General features: G+C 37.0%; 1 protein-coding gene and 1 non-coding gene across 4 annotated transcripts in view; one reads left to right on the forward strand and one right to left on the reverse strand.

Annotated features, from left to right (window-relative positions):
- PPP6C (protein phosphatase 6 catalytic subunit) overlaps window positions 1-12,096 on the forward strand; it is a 32,686-nt gene extending 20,590 nt beyond the window's left edge. For 2 of the 3 annotated variants that reach the window (XM_007471489.1, XM_007471490.1), the window contains 5 exons: window positions 2,576-2,641; window positions 3,661-3,802; window positions 7,347-7,426; window positions 7,609-7,818; window positions 8,745-12,096. In XM_007471489.1, coding sequence (XP_007471551.1) covers window positions 2,576-2,641; window positions 3,661-3,802; window positions 7,347-7,426; window positions 7,609-7,818; window positions 8,745-8,993 — 747 coding nt within the window. In that variant the 3' untranslated portion in view covers window positions 8,994-12,096. The remainder of the gene's footprint in view (window positions 1-2,575; window positions 2,642-3,660; window positions 3,803-7,346; window positions 7,427-7,608; window positions 7,819-8,744) is intronic. The other variant, XM_007471491.1, reaches the window with a different exon arrangement.
- On the reverse strand, window positions 7,202-7,273 carry TRNAK-UUU (transfer RNA lysine (anticodon UUU)). The gene has a single exon. It is a non-coding gene; the product is annotated as a tRNA-Lys (tRNA).
- Window positions 12,097-15,437: the final 3,341 nt, after the last annotated feature.

Raw genomic sequence — 15,437 nt, forward strand, 5'->3', positions numbered from 1 at the left:
GAACGCTGTTTTTACCTGAGAGAATGAATGACAAACTACAGGTATTTGGCAACTGTTTTGCAAAAGTGAACAAAGTGAGCCAGTCACTTCAAGAAAAACAATTGATGTTATTTGTTGCTGATGACAGAATTTGAGTTTTCAAGTGAAATATTGGAATTTTAGAAAATTTGAGTTTACCACCATGAGGTTACTAGCTTCTGATACTTAAAAGACTTTTCTGATGAGGTGAGTAAATTAACAAATATTTTTTTGATGATGTATAAAGAAATGTCTTTTCCATTTTCCAAATAACCAGTGTGTTACCCACTCAAAGTGTTAGACCAACTTATCTAACAGAGTTTGAGAAGAGACCAATCGTCAAGTTTTGATGTATTAAAAGAAGAATATGCACCATTATCTGTAAAGGTTATTAAAATTCTCCTCCCTTTTGTAACAGGTACCTGTATGAAGGTATGTGTTACACTTTAAATTTCTAATATGATTAATACTGATTCATATAACGTATAAACAAAAGCTTTTGGGGGACCTGTAATTTTTAAGACTATGAGTGGGTCCTGAAACCAGAAAGTTTAAAAGCTGCTGAGTTAGCCAACTATTTCCTTCCCTCTAATAATGGAATAAAATCTACTTCTCGGGATTGGTTTTGTTTTAAAATAAGAACATTTACAGAGTGTGTGTGATATGAAAAACATACAATAGATGGTAGAAATTATTTGTGAAATAATGAGATGGGCTTCCAGTAATGTATGACAAGGTTAATTGTCTGCATATGTTTTCAGTAAATATTTATTATATTAAAGAATTTTGGGAAAAACTACCAATATGGAGTAGGAACTATGGGTCCCCAAAGCAGAATTTTTGATCATCCATTAAATATATATAAGTTAAATGGAAACTTACAAAGCTTTTATTCAAGAATGTGTTTCTACAGACATCAGTAGTAAAGTCTAAGGACACTCACTCTTTCACCACACTTTTATAGAAGCAATTGTTTCATAAAACGTTTTAATGTTTCCTTCCTGCCTTTGAGTGTGTACATACTCAATTTTTACATAACAAAATTGTATAGTTATATTAGAGGTATAGTTTTGTGTTCCATTCTTTTCCCTAGTCATTTTCGCACTTTGCTACATAGTTTCCATTATAATCATTATTTATGACTGCCTAAGGTCCAGGTCTTTGAATTGGTAGATCATACTTTATTAATATTCCCTTACATTAGTTACGAAGGTTGTTTCTTCTGTTATTAGAAATGATGCTATGATGCATTTTCTTTATGTTATACAGACTTTTTTTTTTTTGCCTTTAGGATATAGTCACAGAAGTGGACTTACTAGGCCAAAGTAACACAAACACATATATGTATATGTGTATGTGTATATATATACATTGAAAGTGTATTTAGATATATATACTTATTTTTTACTGCTCATATTGTGTGTGATTGTATTTATACGTATATATGATATCCATACACACATCATATATATATCTGTGCGGTGGGAAGTGAGAAGTATATTCCTTCAAAGGAAGGGATTCCACTTTGCAGAAATGGACAGCATATATTTTGAATAAATAATAGTCTACCAGTTGACTGAGACTGAATTTGTTTCATTTGTTTGCTTGCTAATTTTAAGAAGATAGGAAAATTTTATTTTAAACTTTCTAAAGTTTTTTTTTTTAAGTAAGTGACAACTCTTCAGACTTACGAAACATTGCTACAAAGGGTAGTACTTTATTTCAGTAGTTAATCTTTAAATTTCAGTTTTGTTCACTATTTGTTCACTATTTCTGTACTGTTTTAAGTGTTAGAAATTTAAGTAGTAATACTACTTTCAAGTGTAAAAGATAGATGTGAAGGAAATTATTAGTTGTAGTTGGTATGGTATATTATAGTCAGTTCCTTTCATCTAAAATCCTTTTTCAGAAAAACTGTGACTTTAGGAAGTAGGATTAGGATAATCGAGTTGACTGAAGTTATCAAACGCACATTTTTGTCAGTTAAATTTTCAGTCAAGTAGAATATGATTAAATATACTATTCTTCTTCTACTGATTATTGAGAAGACTCTCCACAGCTATAGAAGCTGAGGGTACACATCTTCCAAAGTAGAGTGTAAGAAGGTAGGTTGATCTCCTCTTTACCACACTACGAAGTGTCATGTAAATACATTCTTCTAAAGAAATTCTTATCCACTTGTTTCCTTATCTTTTGTCTCTTTAAGATAGATGCTGAAGGTGATTGGGTTAGCTTATTGACAGGTAACTGATAAATGATTTCAAATTCTCAAGTGATAGATGGGGAGAAGTATGAAAGAAATTTGAAAGGGGGTTGCCTATAACATTAATAACTTAGGAATGACTTTAGTGATAACTGAGCTTCATTTTAGTGCTTTTTTTTTTAAGGCTTGGGAGCTGTGCGCTTGGCAGTTTAGTTTGCACTTTATTTCATTGTATAAATGTAAATATTTGAAGTCCTCTTAATCAACTGCTTCTTTATACAGTTTGGCCTCAGTTTTATTATTTTACTCCTTCACAGGAATTTGTAATCAGCATATATTGCCTTTCTTTTATAGTTTTATGACCTTTGTGAACTATTCAGAACTGGAGGTCAGGTTCCTGACACAAACTACATATTTATGGTATGTAAACACCAGTGATATCAAGTACTTATTTTAAATGGAAGGGATCTGACTTACTACTAGTAAATGATATAATAATTTCATTGCCATGTGACAATCACTATTTAAATACATGAAAAGGTGATTCTATGCTTTTCTACATTTTGCTGTGTCCTCTAGTTGAGAATAATTGCTTTTGTAAACTGCTGTATACACAGGACTGGGTTGTAGCCCTCAGTAATGGTTAGGCCGAAAAATAGCCCACAGGTTTAAGGCATAAATCTTCAGTTTACTGTTATTTTATTAGATTTTTTTTGAGCATTCATTTTCACCTGTTATTAATCTGTGACTTGATTAATATACACATATACACATTTGCTGTTAAGGTAGATATTTGCTTACTTTCTTTTTGTAATATAATGTTACTGTTGAACTTTTTCTGAGTCCTTTGTTATTTTCCTGCCTTCTGAAAATTTCTGGGTCACTTTTCTAATCTTTTAGCTGTTTTCCTATTGGTCTAATATTGGCCCAAGTAAAACATAAATGGGAAGTGTAAATAGTATATCCTCATATGCAGTTGTTAAATACAAAGCTAAATGTAGAATACTGTTATAATTATGGTAATTGCTTTTACAAAAAAACTATTTTCTTCAGGTTGACAGCTCTTTTGATACAGTTAAAAAGATTTTTGAAATTCATTTAAAGTTTTTTGAGTCACACGTGATCTTTTGAAACAGTTATTAATGTAGGTAACAGAGAATTGAAAAAATGGTGGTTTTGCAGGGAAAATCCTTGAGAGAATTGCACAGCAGGTTCCTGTAGGCTCCTGTAGCATAAGACTAGCACAAACATTTAGTAGGAACAGCTTATTTATTTCCATTTGAATTTTTTGTTAAAACCCAATTTCCAAATAATTCAATGTGTAACTCTTCATTTTTGTTATTTTGGGCTGTGTCTCTTGAGTTTGTGCCCTTTGGTATAATTTTTTAAAAATATTGTTGCTATTGTATTGTTTGTAACTGTAAATTTTTACTTTACAGGGTGATTTTGTAGACAGAGGTTACTATAGTTTGGAGACCTTCACTTACCTTCTTGCACTAAAGGCTAAATGGCCTGATCGTATTACACTTTTGCGAGGAAATCATGAGAGTAGACAGATTACACAGGTGTATGGATTTTATGGTAAGACCTTCTGTTTCTCTGATTCTGAATATTGATTTACCTTCCTCTTTGGGAAAAAAGCCACACAAGTCATACATGTGCTTTTCATAGTAAAATTAGAAAATACAGATAATCTTTTTCCACTTTCTCACCTTTAACTCCTTTTCTTCCCTCAGTCAGTTGAAAATCTGACTATTGATGTGTAGAGAGAACCATTCTTTTTTTTTTAATTGAAGTATAGCTGATTTACAATATTATATTAGTTTCAGATGTACAACATAGTGATTCAACTGTATTTCAATCTGATTCAATCTGTATTCAATCTGTGATTCAATCTGTATTTTTACAGATTATACTCCTTTTAAAGTTATTATAAAATATTAGCTGTATTCCCTGTGTTGTACAGTATATCCTTGTAGCTTATTATTTTATACATAGTAGTCTGAGAGAACCATTTTTAACTTTTTGGTGTATGTCTTTCTAGATCAGTGCCTCAAAGTGTAGTCCTCAGTTTATCTCACTGGAATCATTTGGGATGCTTGTTAAAAATGTAGATTGCTAGGCGCCACTTTTGGGGTGGGACCTTAGAATCTGCTGAAAGGGAATGTTTTGCACACTCAGTTTGAGAACCTATTCTATATATATGTATGTGTGTGTGTGTGTTTATATGTATGTGTGTACACACACCCCAAGCTAAAATGGGATCATACTTGTTTTTTAATATTGTGATCAGCCTTTTCACTTCATTGATGTTATTTTATAGCTGCACTGTATTATACTGTATGGATGTACTGTAAATCTGTGTGCTTTCTCCAGAGAATACTAGGACCTCAGGTCATAAATAGAATGCAGCCATTAAAAGCAAAATAGCTACTTCTATAAAATTTTTATATGGTTGAAAGTTTTTCAAAATGAGGTTAGGAAGCTCTTTGAAGGAGGTAGATAACAGAACTGTATAGATTATTATTATTATCTATCTATTTATTTATTTTTGGCTGCATTGGGTCTTCGTTGCTGTGCGCGGGCTTTCTCTAGTTGCAGCAAGCGAGGGCTACTCTTCATTGCTGTGCGCGGGCTTCTCATTTCAGTGGCTTCTCTTGTTGAGGAGCACAGGCTCTAGGCACATGGGCTTCAGTAGTTGTGGCTCGCGGGCTCTAGAGCGCAGGCTCAGTAGTTGTGGCACCCGGGCTTAGTTGTTCCGCAGCATGTGGGATCCTCCCGGACCAGGGCTCGAACCCGTGTCCCTTGCATTGGCAAATGGATTCTTAACCACTGAGCCACCAGGGAAGCCCTGTTGAGATTATTAATAAGAATTTTCCTTGAGCACAATTAAGGCAGATATTGAGAGATTTGAAAATATTAATTTCATAACCCTTTTGTTTTTAGACTTTATATTTTGAATTATCTTCTGTCATTATAAAGATAAGCTGAACTCTCTTACTTCTGATTTTGTCAGCCATTATCAATTATTAAATTGAGAAATTTTGACAATGTATTGTTATCTATTTATTTATTTATTTTTGGCTGCACTGCGTGTCTTGTGGGATCTCAGTTCCCCGACCAAGAATTGAACCCGGGCCACAGCAGTGAAAGCCCCAAATCCTAACCACTAGGCCACCAGGGAACTCCCCGACAATTTATTGTTGATATAACTGTTAATAGGAATTGAAAAGTTAGATGGCTAATATTTTTCTCCTTTCTAGAAGTTACTTCAGATTTTCATTCACAAAATGCCAAATATCATTTGGAATAAAAAGTGTTTGATTCTTTTGCAAAATAATCAGTATTTTGGATAATACATTATGTGGTGTTAGCTCAGTGAAAGCAACTGGCTCCAACTGTATAAGATTAATGTTACATATATAATTACACCCCAGAATTTGACCAACATATCAGTGTAGGGCAAAAGAGGTAAAAGGGGGAGAGGAAGGAGGACATTCTAATCAAGATGCCTTGACCGAAGAAAATGACAACAGCACAACATCTAGTATTGAATTTTTTTCATCCCAAGCTATGCTCTAGTGTTCATCTATGGTTTTGTTTGATAAGAGGAAGCCCATCTGCTTCTCAGGAGGGAGACAGTTTTAGTCATCATGGAACTTAACATTGATTTTAAAGTAGTAAAAATGTCTATATATAGCTATTATATTGGGCCTTCAGTTCACACTGATAAATATATGGTTAGCAGTTATTATGAACCAAGTGCTTTGCTTACGTGTTAAGGTGAAAAATTCACAAGATTCCTACTGGTAAACTGAGCTCAATGTTAGAGCTGTCTCATGAGACGTTTACAATAAGGACCCTGCCTCACATAGAGATATAATTTAGAAAATTATGAGGATTGACCATACCCCACAGTCTTATATCCTGTATCATTTTCAACTGTACTTAGGGCAATTAGTGATACATCCATTTTTTTTCGAAATTAAGGAAGAAGCCAAAGAGCAGAACTTCCATGGTATTAACTGAGAGAAGAGATAATGCACCCTATTAACTGTTGTAGACAGCAGAGAGAATGTTCAGCTGAGAATATGTAAGGACTGATTGGCAGTTTGTCCTTAGTGATGACTACAGGGGTACTTACTGGAACTCAAGTATGTAGTTGCACAATTTGCAGAAAATCTCAGAAGAGGCATCCTAGGCCTGATAAATGTTGAAATGGGAATTATCCATGCTCCTCTAATTTGTTTGATTATCCTGCTAGAATAAGGTAGTCACATTAAATACATTACTCTGTTTGATAGAATTGCCCAGTATTTTTTTTTTAAGTTTATTTATTTATTTATTTGGCCTGCGGGGCCCCACTTCCCCAACCAGGGATGGAACCTGCTCCCTCAGCAGTGAAAGCATGGAGTCCCAACCACTGGACCGCCAGGAAATTCCCCCCGGTATTAATAGTAAGACAAAAGCTTTTGCTTTGGGTTATGTGAAATTAATATTTAGCTCTTCTTTTTTTTTTCTTTTTTGCGGTACGTGGGCCTCTCACTGTTGTGGCCTCTCTAGTTGCGGAGCACAGGCTCCGGACGCACAGGCTCAGCGGCCATGGCTTACGGGCCCAGCCGCTCCGCAGCATGTGGGATCTTCCCGGACCGGGGCACGAACCCGTGTCTCCTGCATAGGAGACTGCGCCACCAGGGAAGCCCAACTCTTCTTGATTTTAGCATTTTGACTATTAATTTCAGCTGGTTCTTAGAGCCACTTCTGGAATGAAAAGCAGGACCACATTCTTAGACTAGTTAGACACTGGTCTCCTCCTGGTTCTACATGGAGGACCTACTAGGGCTAACTATGTATCATAACTTGCCATCCTAGTTTAAGCAAATTTCTGTTGTCCCAGTATTAGATGTATTATTTACTTATTTTATTTATTTATTTATTTATTTATTTTTTGGCCGCACCTCATGGCTTGCAGGATCTTAGTTCCCTGACCAGGGATTGAACCCGGGCCACGGCAGTAAAAGCGCTGAGTCCTAACCACTGGACCACCAGGGAACTCCCCTGTATTCCTTAGTTTTATCAGCAGATTCAGAACTTCATTAATGAGAACTCTTTGTTTCTCTCATAGATGAGTGCCAAACCAAATACGGAAACGCTAATGCCTGGAGATACTGTACCAAAGTTTTTGACATGCTCACAGTAGCAGCTGTAAGTTTATGTAAATCTTTTTTAAAAAAAAGCTCAAGTATTTTCCTGCCAGTAACACTTGGCATATTTTTATCTAATTGCCATTTCAGTTATATTGATATCATTAGCACTCACTGATGGATTTAGATATATGACTGAGTTTATTATTATATGTTCAACTCTTTGTTTTCCTTTTTTGCTAGTTAATAGATGAGCAGATTTTGTGTGTTCATGGTGGTTTATCTCCTGATATCAAAACACTGGATCAAATTCGAACCATTGAACGGAACCAGGAAATTCCTCATAAAGGAGCGTTTTGTGATCTGGTTTGGTCAGATCCTGAAGATGTGGATACTTGGGCAATCAGTCCCCGAGGAGCAGGTTGGCTTTTTGGTGCAAAGGTCACAAATGAGGTAAAGCCAGCATTTTCGGAAAAGTGGTTTGTTGGTTGCTAATGGACTACATAAAGAACTATGGTGGCTATAGATACGAAACTTCTAGTCTAGTTTACTCAAACTGTGGTGGTTATGGATATCAGATTTCTTGTCTAGTTTATCCTGTATGTCTTTCCTTAATTGTTAAATGAGATCACGTAATAAAAGCACCTCCTTTAGCATCCTTTGGTACTATGTGTAAAATAAATGTTCCTTTTCTTTCAAACATTGCAATTAAGTAATGAGATAACAAGGGCAAGATAGGCAACTTTTTAATATATGTATTTCTTTGTGTATATATTTTTAATTGAGATACAATTGACATAACATTGTATTAGTTTTATGTATATAACATAATGATTTGACATATGTATTTATTGTGAATAAGCAATATTTTTGAGGTTAACTACTTTCAGTTAAAAATATATATACACACACACACATACACAAACACCACAGGGTGAAGTAAAATCCAGCATAATGAAGTCAGAGAGCTAGATTTATCCTGTCTGAGCCTCTGGTTCCTGAAGTTGCAAGAGAAGGATAATAAATCTCTTTCAGAATTTTGTAAGAACCATACTAAAGCCTCAGTAAATGATAGATATTGATAGTAATATATTTATTATTAAACCATAAAAACTTTGTTTCATATCTGATAGCACTTACAGAATGCTTTTCTTTCAGAAACTTCTAACTAATTATGTTACTATGATTTCTATAACGCAGGCCAAAGTGGCTCTAACTTACGGAAATTAGTGGGGATAACTGTAGAATGGATTCTATAATCATGAGAGCTTTAGTAATTATAGGATTTATACTTTATTTAAATGCTTATTTTCTTATATATGTAGGTTGCTTTTTTTAAAAATGTGCTGGATACTTAACAAAACCTTTCTAAATTGCAGTTTGTTCATATCAACAACTTAAAGCTCATCTGCAGAGCACACCAACTAGTGCATGAAGGCTATAAATTTATGTTTGATGAGAAGCTGGTAACAGTATGGTCTGCTCCTAATTACTGTTATCGTTGTGGAAATATTGCTTCGATCATGGTCTTCAAAGATGTAAATACAAGAGAACCAAAGTTATTCCGGGCAGTTCCAGATTCAGAACGTGTTATTCCTCCCAGGACAACGACGCCGTATTTCCTTTGAGGCCTTCGCCCATCCTGCTGACCCATTTTTCTGCCCTCTTACCCCAACTTTCGTGTATTACCCTCTACAATATACTTTTTATTGAGCACTTTGCTGCTGAAATGCTGCCTCTTGCCTTTTTTTTTAAATTTTAAATTATCTAAATTTATTGTTTGTTATGGTGTCTATAGCAATGTTTTTCTATCAGTTTTCTCCCCCATCCCATCCCTGCCTTGGACTCATTTGAGAAGACTTGAGAAATGTCTTAAATACTCACACTGCTGCATGTAGCTCTTGCTTATTTACTGGTCTATGGGAAACAGGATGTTTCCTTTTTTAAAAAAGCCAATTGACAGAACAGACTACACTGAAATACTCCTCCTTTTGTATTATTCAGTCTTTTGTTTAGTTCGGTAAGTTTTAAGAAATTTCAGCAGCAAAGTTGTTATTCAGTGGGCACGATGGACTGCAGATGCCTCGAGTTATGTATACCTGTCCCAGCTGTAAACTTCATTTTCCTTTGTTGGATGATATTTTAAATGGATATAAAATAAATTGGTCTAAAGGGCTGCCCTCCTTGTTGTGTTTTTAAATTTTAGTTTAAAAACTGCTACAGCTTATGACTTTGTACATTAAGATAATTGTATTGATCTTTTTTCAGATTCCTTGTATTTTTTAATAAAGTAATCTTAAATAAAACCCAGATAGGTTAAAGTGTTAGAAATTTTAAACAGTGTACATTGTTAGCTTAAAGTTATTCTTTTTCTCTTTTTTCCTAATCAGAGTTCTTGACCCTTTGGTTATTAAGTTTAAAACTTCAACTGAAATTCCATACTATATATTTAAAAAAAAAAATCACTAAACTGTGCCTAAAGAAATAACTGCCATATTAATGTTTTGGTTTATATCCTCTCTAGTAATAGAAAAACATTTAATACTTGTAATGCTGATGTGTTCATTTGATACCAGTTGAGTAGAATGTGATCAATCCAGTTTACAATCTATCATGAGTATCATTAAGTAAAATATATGTACTTTTCAATAGGAATCATTCTTACTGTAACACTTGACCTTAACTTTTAGAAAGTGTTCATTTTTTAACTGCAACTGGAAAGGTTGAAAAGTCAGGACTCTTGTACTTGTGAACTGTAATCTGAAGCAGATTTTTTAAAGTGTAGAAAAAACCAAATTGTCCTTTTTCATAAAGGTCTGTGATACTATGTTTTGGCTTTGTGTAAGTAACTTGAGTATCCAAAGGGTTGTGATGATCAGTTCTTGATATGCAACTGTCCACTTAATAAGGACAAGTGTTCCAGTGTCTCTTATGACTATGGTCATAAATGATGCTGGAATTAACCATTTTATGAAATAGTTGGTATCCCTTTACTACTATGATTAATTTTTGTCATTCCAGGAAATCTTTATGAAGCCAGCCAATTAATAAAGCACTTTAGCATCTGTTCAGGTAGTTTTGAAAACCAACTGTCCCCCTTCAGGATAAGAACTTCCAGGTTACCTAAAATTGCAATAAAAATCTTTATAGTCTAAGCTTCTTGGCACATAATTTTTCATCAGGGCTTTTCTTTTATTAAGCGAGCACAATACTGTTTTGATTTTTTCCTCCAACCACACAGCTCCTTGTGTAGTTTTTAATTGTATAGCTGTAAGAAAGAAGTGGCTAAGACATTTGCTGCACACACTTGAACTGTTGGGTCAGTAGCTTTGTTTTACTGCCCTGACCCCAGTGTAATTCAGGGGGAAAGGTATTTTTATCTTACAGGGATATGTAGCTATGTATTTTACTAATTGTGAAACACTGGAAATTAATGATGCAGACAACTTGGTGTGGTATTTGAACAGCTTTCTGCAGTATTTTTTTTTTCTGTTACCATAAATTGTATTTAAGTGCTTTCTCTCTTCTGCTTTTAAGTTGTACCAATAAAATTGGTAACTCTCAGCCCTTCCTTCCCATTTGACACTCCTTAGCTTAGATTGATGTAGTTGTTTTAGTTACCCATGTAATGTGACTTTTATTTTTAAGTCATGGTGTACTGCATTTGTTTGTCACTAGTTGGGCATGTGCCAATAATATTCTGTCCATTCCTTACTTGCCATCTCTGTTTTGCCTGTTTTTTTCCTCTTCTACTGAATAATGGCTTTTTGCATGAAAAAAAAGTTTTTACTATTAGACATGTAAAGGGAAGAGAGAGTGAATGTATTGGACTCTGTAAGCCTAAAAGGAATATTTGGATCCCTCTGATAAATAAGGGCTATGTATTATATAGAGTAATCATGTGGTGGAAAATACTTGCAAGTCATAGATTTGTAGGCATGAGGCTCTGTTATTCCCTGTATCTAGGCTGAATGTAAAATCCCTTATGTTGTATTAATGGGGGTAATAACCATTTTTATTTGCCTATGATATACTTGGTTTCTAATAAAATGTCCTAGGCTCTAGTGAGAACTGTCTACTTTTAATTGCCAATTACTCCCCTTTCCTCATTTTCCTGATATGCTCTTGGCTAGCTTTTCCTAGGTTAATGCTTTTTCCTGAAAAATCTCACAACTCTAAATGTGTTCATTTGGGTGTGATCCTAAAAAGCCTGGATCAAGAGCACATCTTTAATATGCAACCTGCATCAGCTCCTACTCTGTCCGGATGTCTAGAACTGTTGGAAGATTTTGATGTCTTAAACCCTGTGTTTCACTTTTGAAATAAGGTTTGAAATATTGTTCTTTGCATTAAGATTTGTGTGTTTTTGCTTCGTAAGCCCAGCACCAGGTTTTGGGAAATGCCTGTACTGTGAAAGCAAATCCGAACTCTTTCTGAGCCTCTTTCGTTGTCAGAAACAGAATTGCTTTCCATCAGCCTCCAAAAAATTGTGTATCAGGAGTCGAAGAGATTTAACAGCAAGAATCCAGATTTTTAAATGTACTTGTTTTCTAAGTGCTAATGTTTGTAAAGCACCTTCAGTTCTTTGGATGAAAGGTGCTATATTCTCTCTGTAAATTAATAAAAAGATTATAGGAAGTTTGGCAAAAAATTTTATCTAATGCAGTCTGTCCCGACAAGAAGTCAGCATTTTATATAACACAATTTAAAAATTAAAAAATGCTTATTCCTTCACTTAGTTGCTTGACTAGTAAACAGAAGTGAAACTTTTCTTGTTCTGCATATGACTCTTCAGTGTTCCAGTTCATTGTTACGTCCTGGATCCAGTGCCCAGAACCCAGCTTCATGAGATCATCACAACTCTTTCAATTGTGTATTTAAACTGTGCAGTCATGCTGATGAAATATACAGTAGTAAAACACCAAAAAGAAGCATTTGGAAAGTCCTCTAGCATGAAACCGAACACAGTAGATGCTTGGAGAAGGACCCTATTCCCCTCTTACTAGTTTTCTGTTTCCTTGTTAATCACTTGGTGAATATATGCCTTTCATAAGGCATATTACTCATGATAGTAAGCTTATGCTGGCTTGGATCATTCAGATGTTTTCTTAATTCAAAAATGCATGAAATTTATGAATTTGTGTGTGTGTCAACAAAAATAATTATTGTGTAAGTATATTCCACTCAGTCCCTGGGCAGCCACTGTTCTCAGCACTTTGCTTTTTTATATAAATGGGAATGGGTTATAAAAGACTGTATGGAGGCAGTGGAATAGTGGAAAGAATATAGGCTTTGGGATCAATCTAGGTAAAAACCCCAGGTCTGCCAGGCAGTAATAGCAGCTAACCTGTATTGAGCACACTTAGCTAAATGCTGTACATGCCCTATTTTATGTCACCCCTACTACGGCTCAATGACTGTAGTACCTTTTTTTTTTTTTTTCTTTAGACAAGAAAACACACTTAGAGATCATAGGTAACTTGCCCAGGGTTGCACAAGAGAGCTGGAATGTGAACCCCTTTAGGGCATCCTAGAGTAGTACATCTTAAGCAATATTGGTTATTGTAGCTTTGTGACCCTGAGCAAGTTGGGTTTTCTGAATCTTAAAATTCTGTGTCTAAAATAAGGATGCCATACAGGGTTGATCTCAGGATTAAAAATAGCACATATAAAATACCCAGTCCCTGGCCCAAAGCTGCCATTTATTGAGGGCCCACTTACATATCATTTGCCCAAATTCAGTGTAGTTGGGAAGTAAGAATAATCCAAGGCAATATATAATTGCTGACATAGTGTAGTTTATGTAAGTACAACAAATTTGGAGAAGGAAATGTTTGAGGTAAGATGGAGTAGTTGGGGAAGGCTTAAAAGAGGAAGTGTGAAATGTATACTAGAATGATGGGCCATGTATTTCATATAGTAAAAGCACAGAAACGGGGATTACTAGAACTTGGACATGATATGAAGGTAAACTTGAGGGTACTCCTTGGGAAAGCGTAAGAAATGAATAGCTGCAGCTCTATTGACAATACCATGTATCAGAGAGGCGTTGGCCAATTGTGAAAGACCTTGAAAACCAAGCGGATGATTTTAATTCATATTTTAAGAAACATAATGAGTGACATTCAAGATTAGTAAGTTGATCCTCCCCACCAGGACTCCTCCTACTACATCTCCTCTAGTCTTCTCTGACAAATGAGTCAGAGGTTCTCTCTCTTTTCTGGCTTGGTGATTATAAGGGTGGATATTGTTTGTTGGTATTGAGATTTATGGTTCTGTTATCTTGGGATTATGTAAAATATTAACTTGGGTAGCCAACAGATGTTCAACTTTTTGTTTTTCCTCGTCAGTGCCATTTTAAAGGTCCCATTACAATTTACCATCATCATCATTTTATAGAAGATGTAAAAAGAGCCATCTCAGGATAAAGGACAGCCCTTTACACCAAATAAATTCGACTTTATGAAAAACTATAGTAGTCTCATTTTTACCATTTGTGAAGATCAGTAAGAGATTTGTCACCAAACTTTTGGTGTGTATAACTCTAGGCTGTCACATTATTGATGCATAAAAGCGTATTCTGATAAAACAGAAATAGCTTAAGAGAAAGTTTTATGCCTCCTCCCAGCTCCAAATATATGCCGAGGATCTACCAAACAAAAACTACACAGGATTGCAGAAAGACTGAAGGGGATTCCACCTTAGAGGAAGAATTTTGTTAATATGTTACTGAGTTATGTCTTATTTTCAAGGATGGCCTTGTTAAAGTATAAGAGAAAAGGTAACTGATTTATAATGCTTATGTGCTGGTAGTCTTGCATGCTTAGGTCTGTCAACACTAAAAATACAAGAAAATTTATTTTAAAATTGATTAGCTGGAGTAGAAGTCACAAGCATCTGCAGTATCACAGGACAGTTAGCAACACATTCAGGGGTCAGTTCCGTTTAGGCATTTAAGAACCGAACACATTGCTTTTGGTTACGGCATCAATTGTTTGCAGGGTTGATTTTCCTTTCTTGGTAATTTATTTTAAAAATCTCTTGCTTTCTTGGAAGCCTGCACCCAAGCTTGCGATCTCTTCTGCAGAGGATTGAGCATCTAAACCACACTTTATATTGATAGGTTCTTACAGTTTTCTTGCCGGATCCTCTGTGAAGTGTTATCTCTGAGCTCTAACCATTTCAGCATGATGTAGTCCGGGACCGGATATGAGGTGGTTCAAAATGAAGCTCATTTTGGAGACTTACCTCACTGTCGCACCTGCCAGAGGAGTTTGGGAAATTGCAGCGCTTAGCTGTTGCTCCTGGCGTGGTGCGGTGTTGAGGGGCGCCAGCAGGTGTGTGGGATGCAGGACTCGGCGCCAGAAGAACCTGACCGCCGCAGGTGTCTGGCGCCGGAGATGCAGTTTTTACTTTCGACCGCACGGTGGCGCTTAGATCTCCCCGGCAGTGTTAGCAGCCTCTAAGGCACCTCCGCCGCCACCTGCAGTCTCAACCAAACTCTAGGTGGCAGGATGTGACGGCCCGAGCGTCCAATCGGCCTCCAGGCTTTCTGCCACCCTAGGGCTCTAGCCAATGGGAGCCGAGGAGAGGCGCGGAGGAGGCGGGCCCTGCGGCAAGCCTGGCAGAGGCGCGAGGCCCTTCGCCCGCCTCTCCGCCTACTCCAGCCTCCGCCGCCTCAGCTTCCCGAGCGAGCCCTACGGCCGCCGGAGCAGCTCCCGCGGCGGAGCAGGAGCCGGATGGTCAGAGGAGTCCGGCAGCCCCAGCAGCCGCGGAGTCGCCTGGCCCCAAGGTGGGGCGGGGGCTGAATGGAGGTCGGGGTTGGGGATGGGGCGCGGGAGCGGGCCCAGGGCAGCAGCTTGGGGCCGTGAAGCATTCGGGGCCCCGAGACTGGAGGGGCGGTCGGGCTGCGGGGAATTCGGGGGGCGCCAAGGGGCGGCGGAGCGGGCTGGGCGGCGGTCGCATCCTCCAGACCGGATGAGAGGGGCGTGTAAGGGAAGGGGAGTCGAGCGGTGAGACTGGGGGTGCTGGGCCGGGAGGGGCAGGGCGCGCGCGCCCGGTGGAGGGGCCGT

The sequence above is a fragment of the Lipotes vexillifer genome, unplaced genomic scaffold (genome assembly GCF_000442215.2).
Source record: "Lipotes vexillifer unplaced genomic scaffold, Lipotes_vexillifer_v1.1 scaffold1600, whole genome shotgun sequence".
In the NCBI taxonomy this organism is placed as follows: Eukaryota; Metazoa; Chordata; class Mammalia; order Artiodactyla; family Lipotidae; genus Lipotes; species Lipotes vexillifer.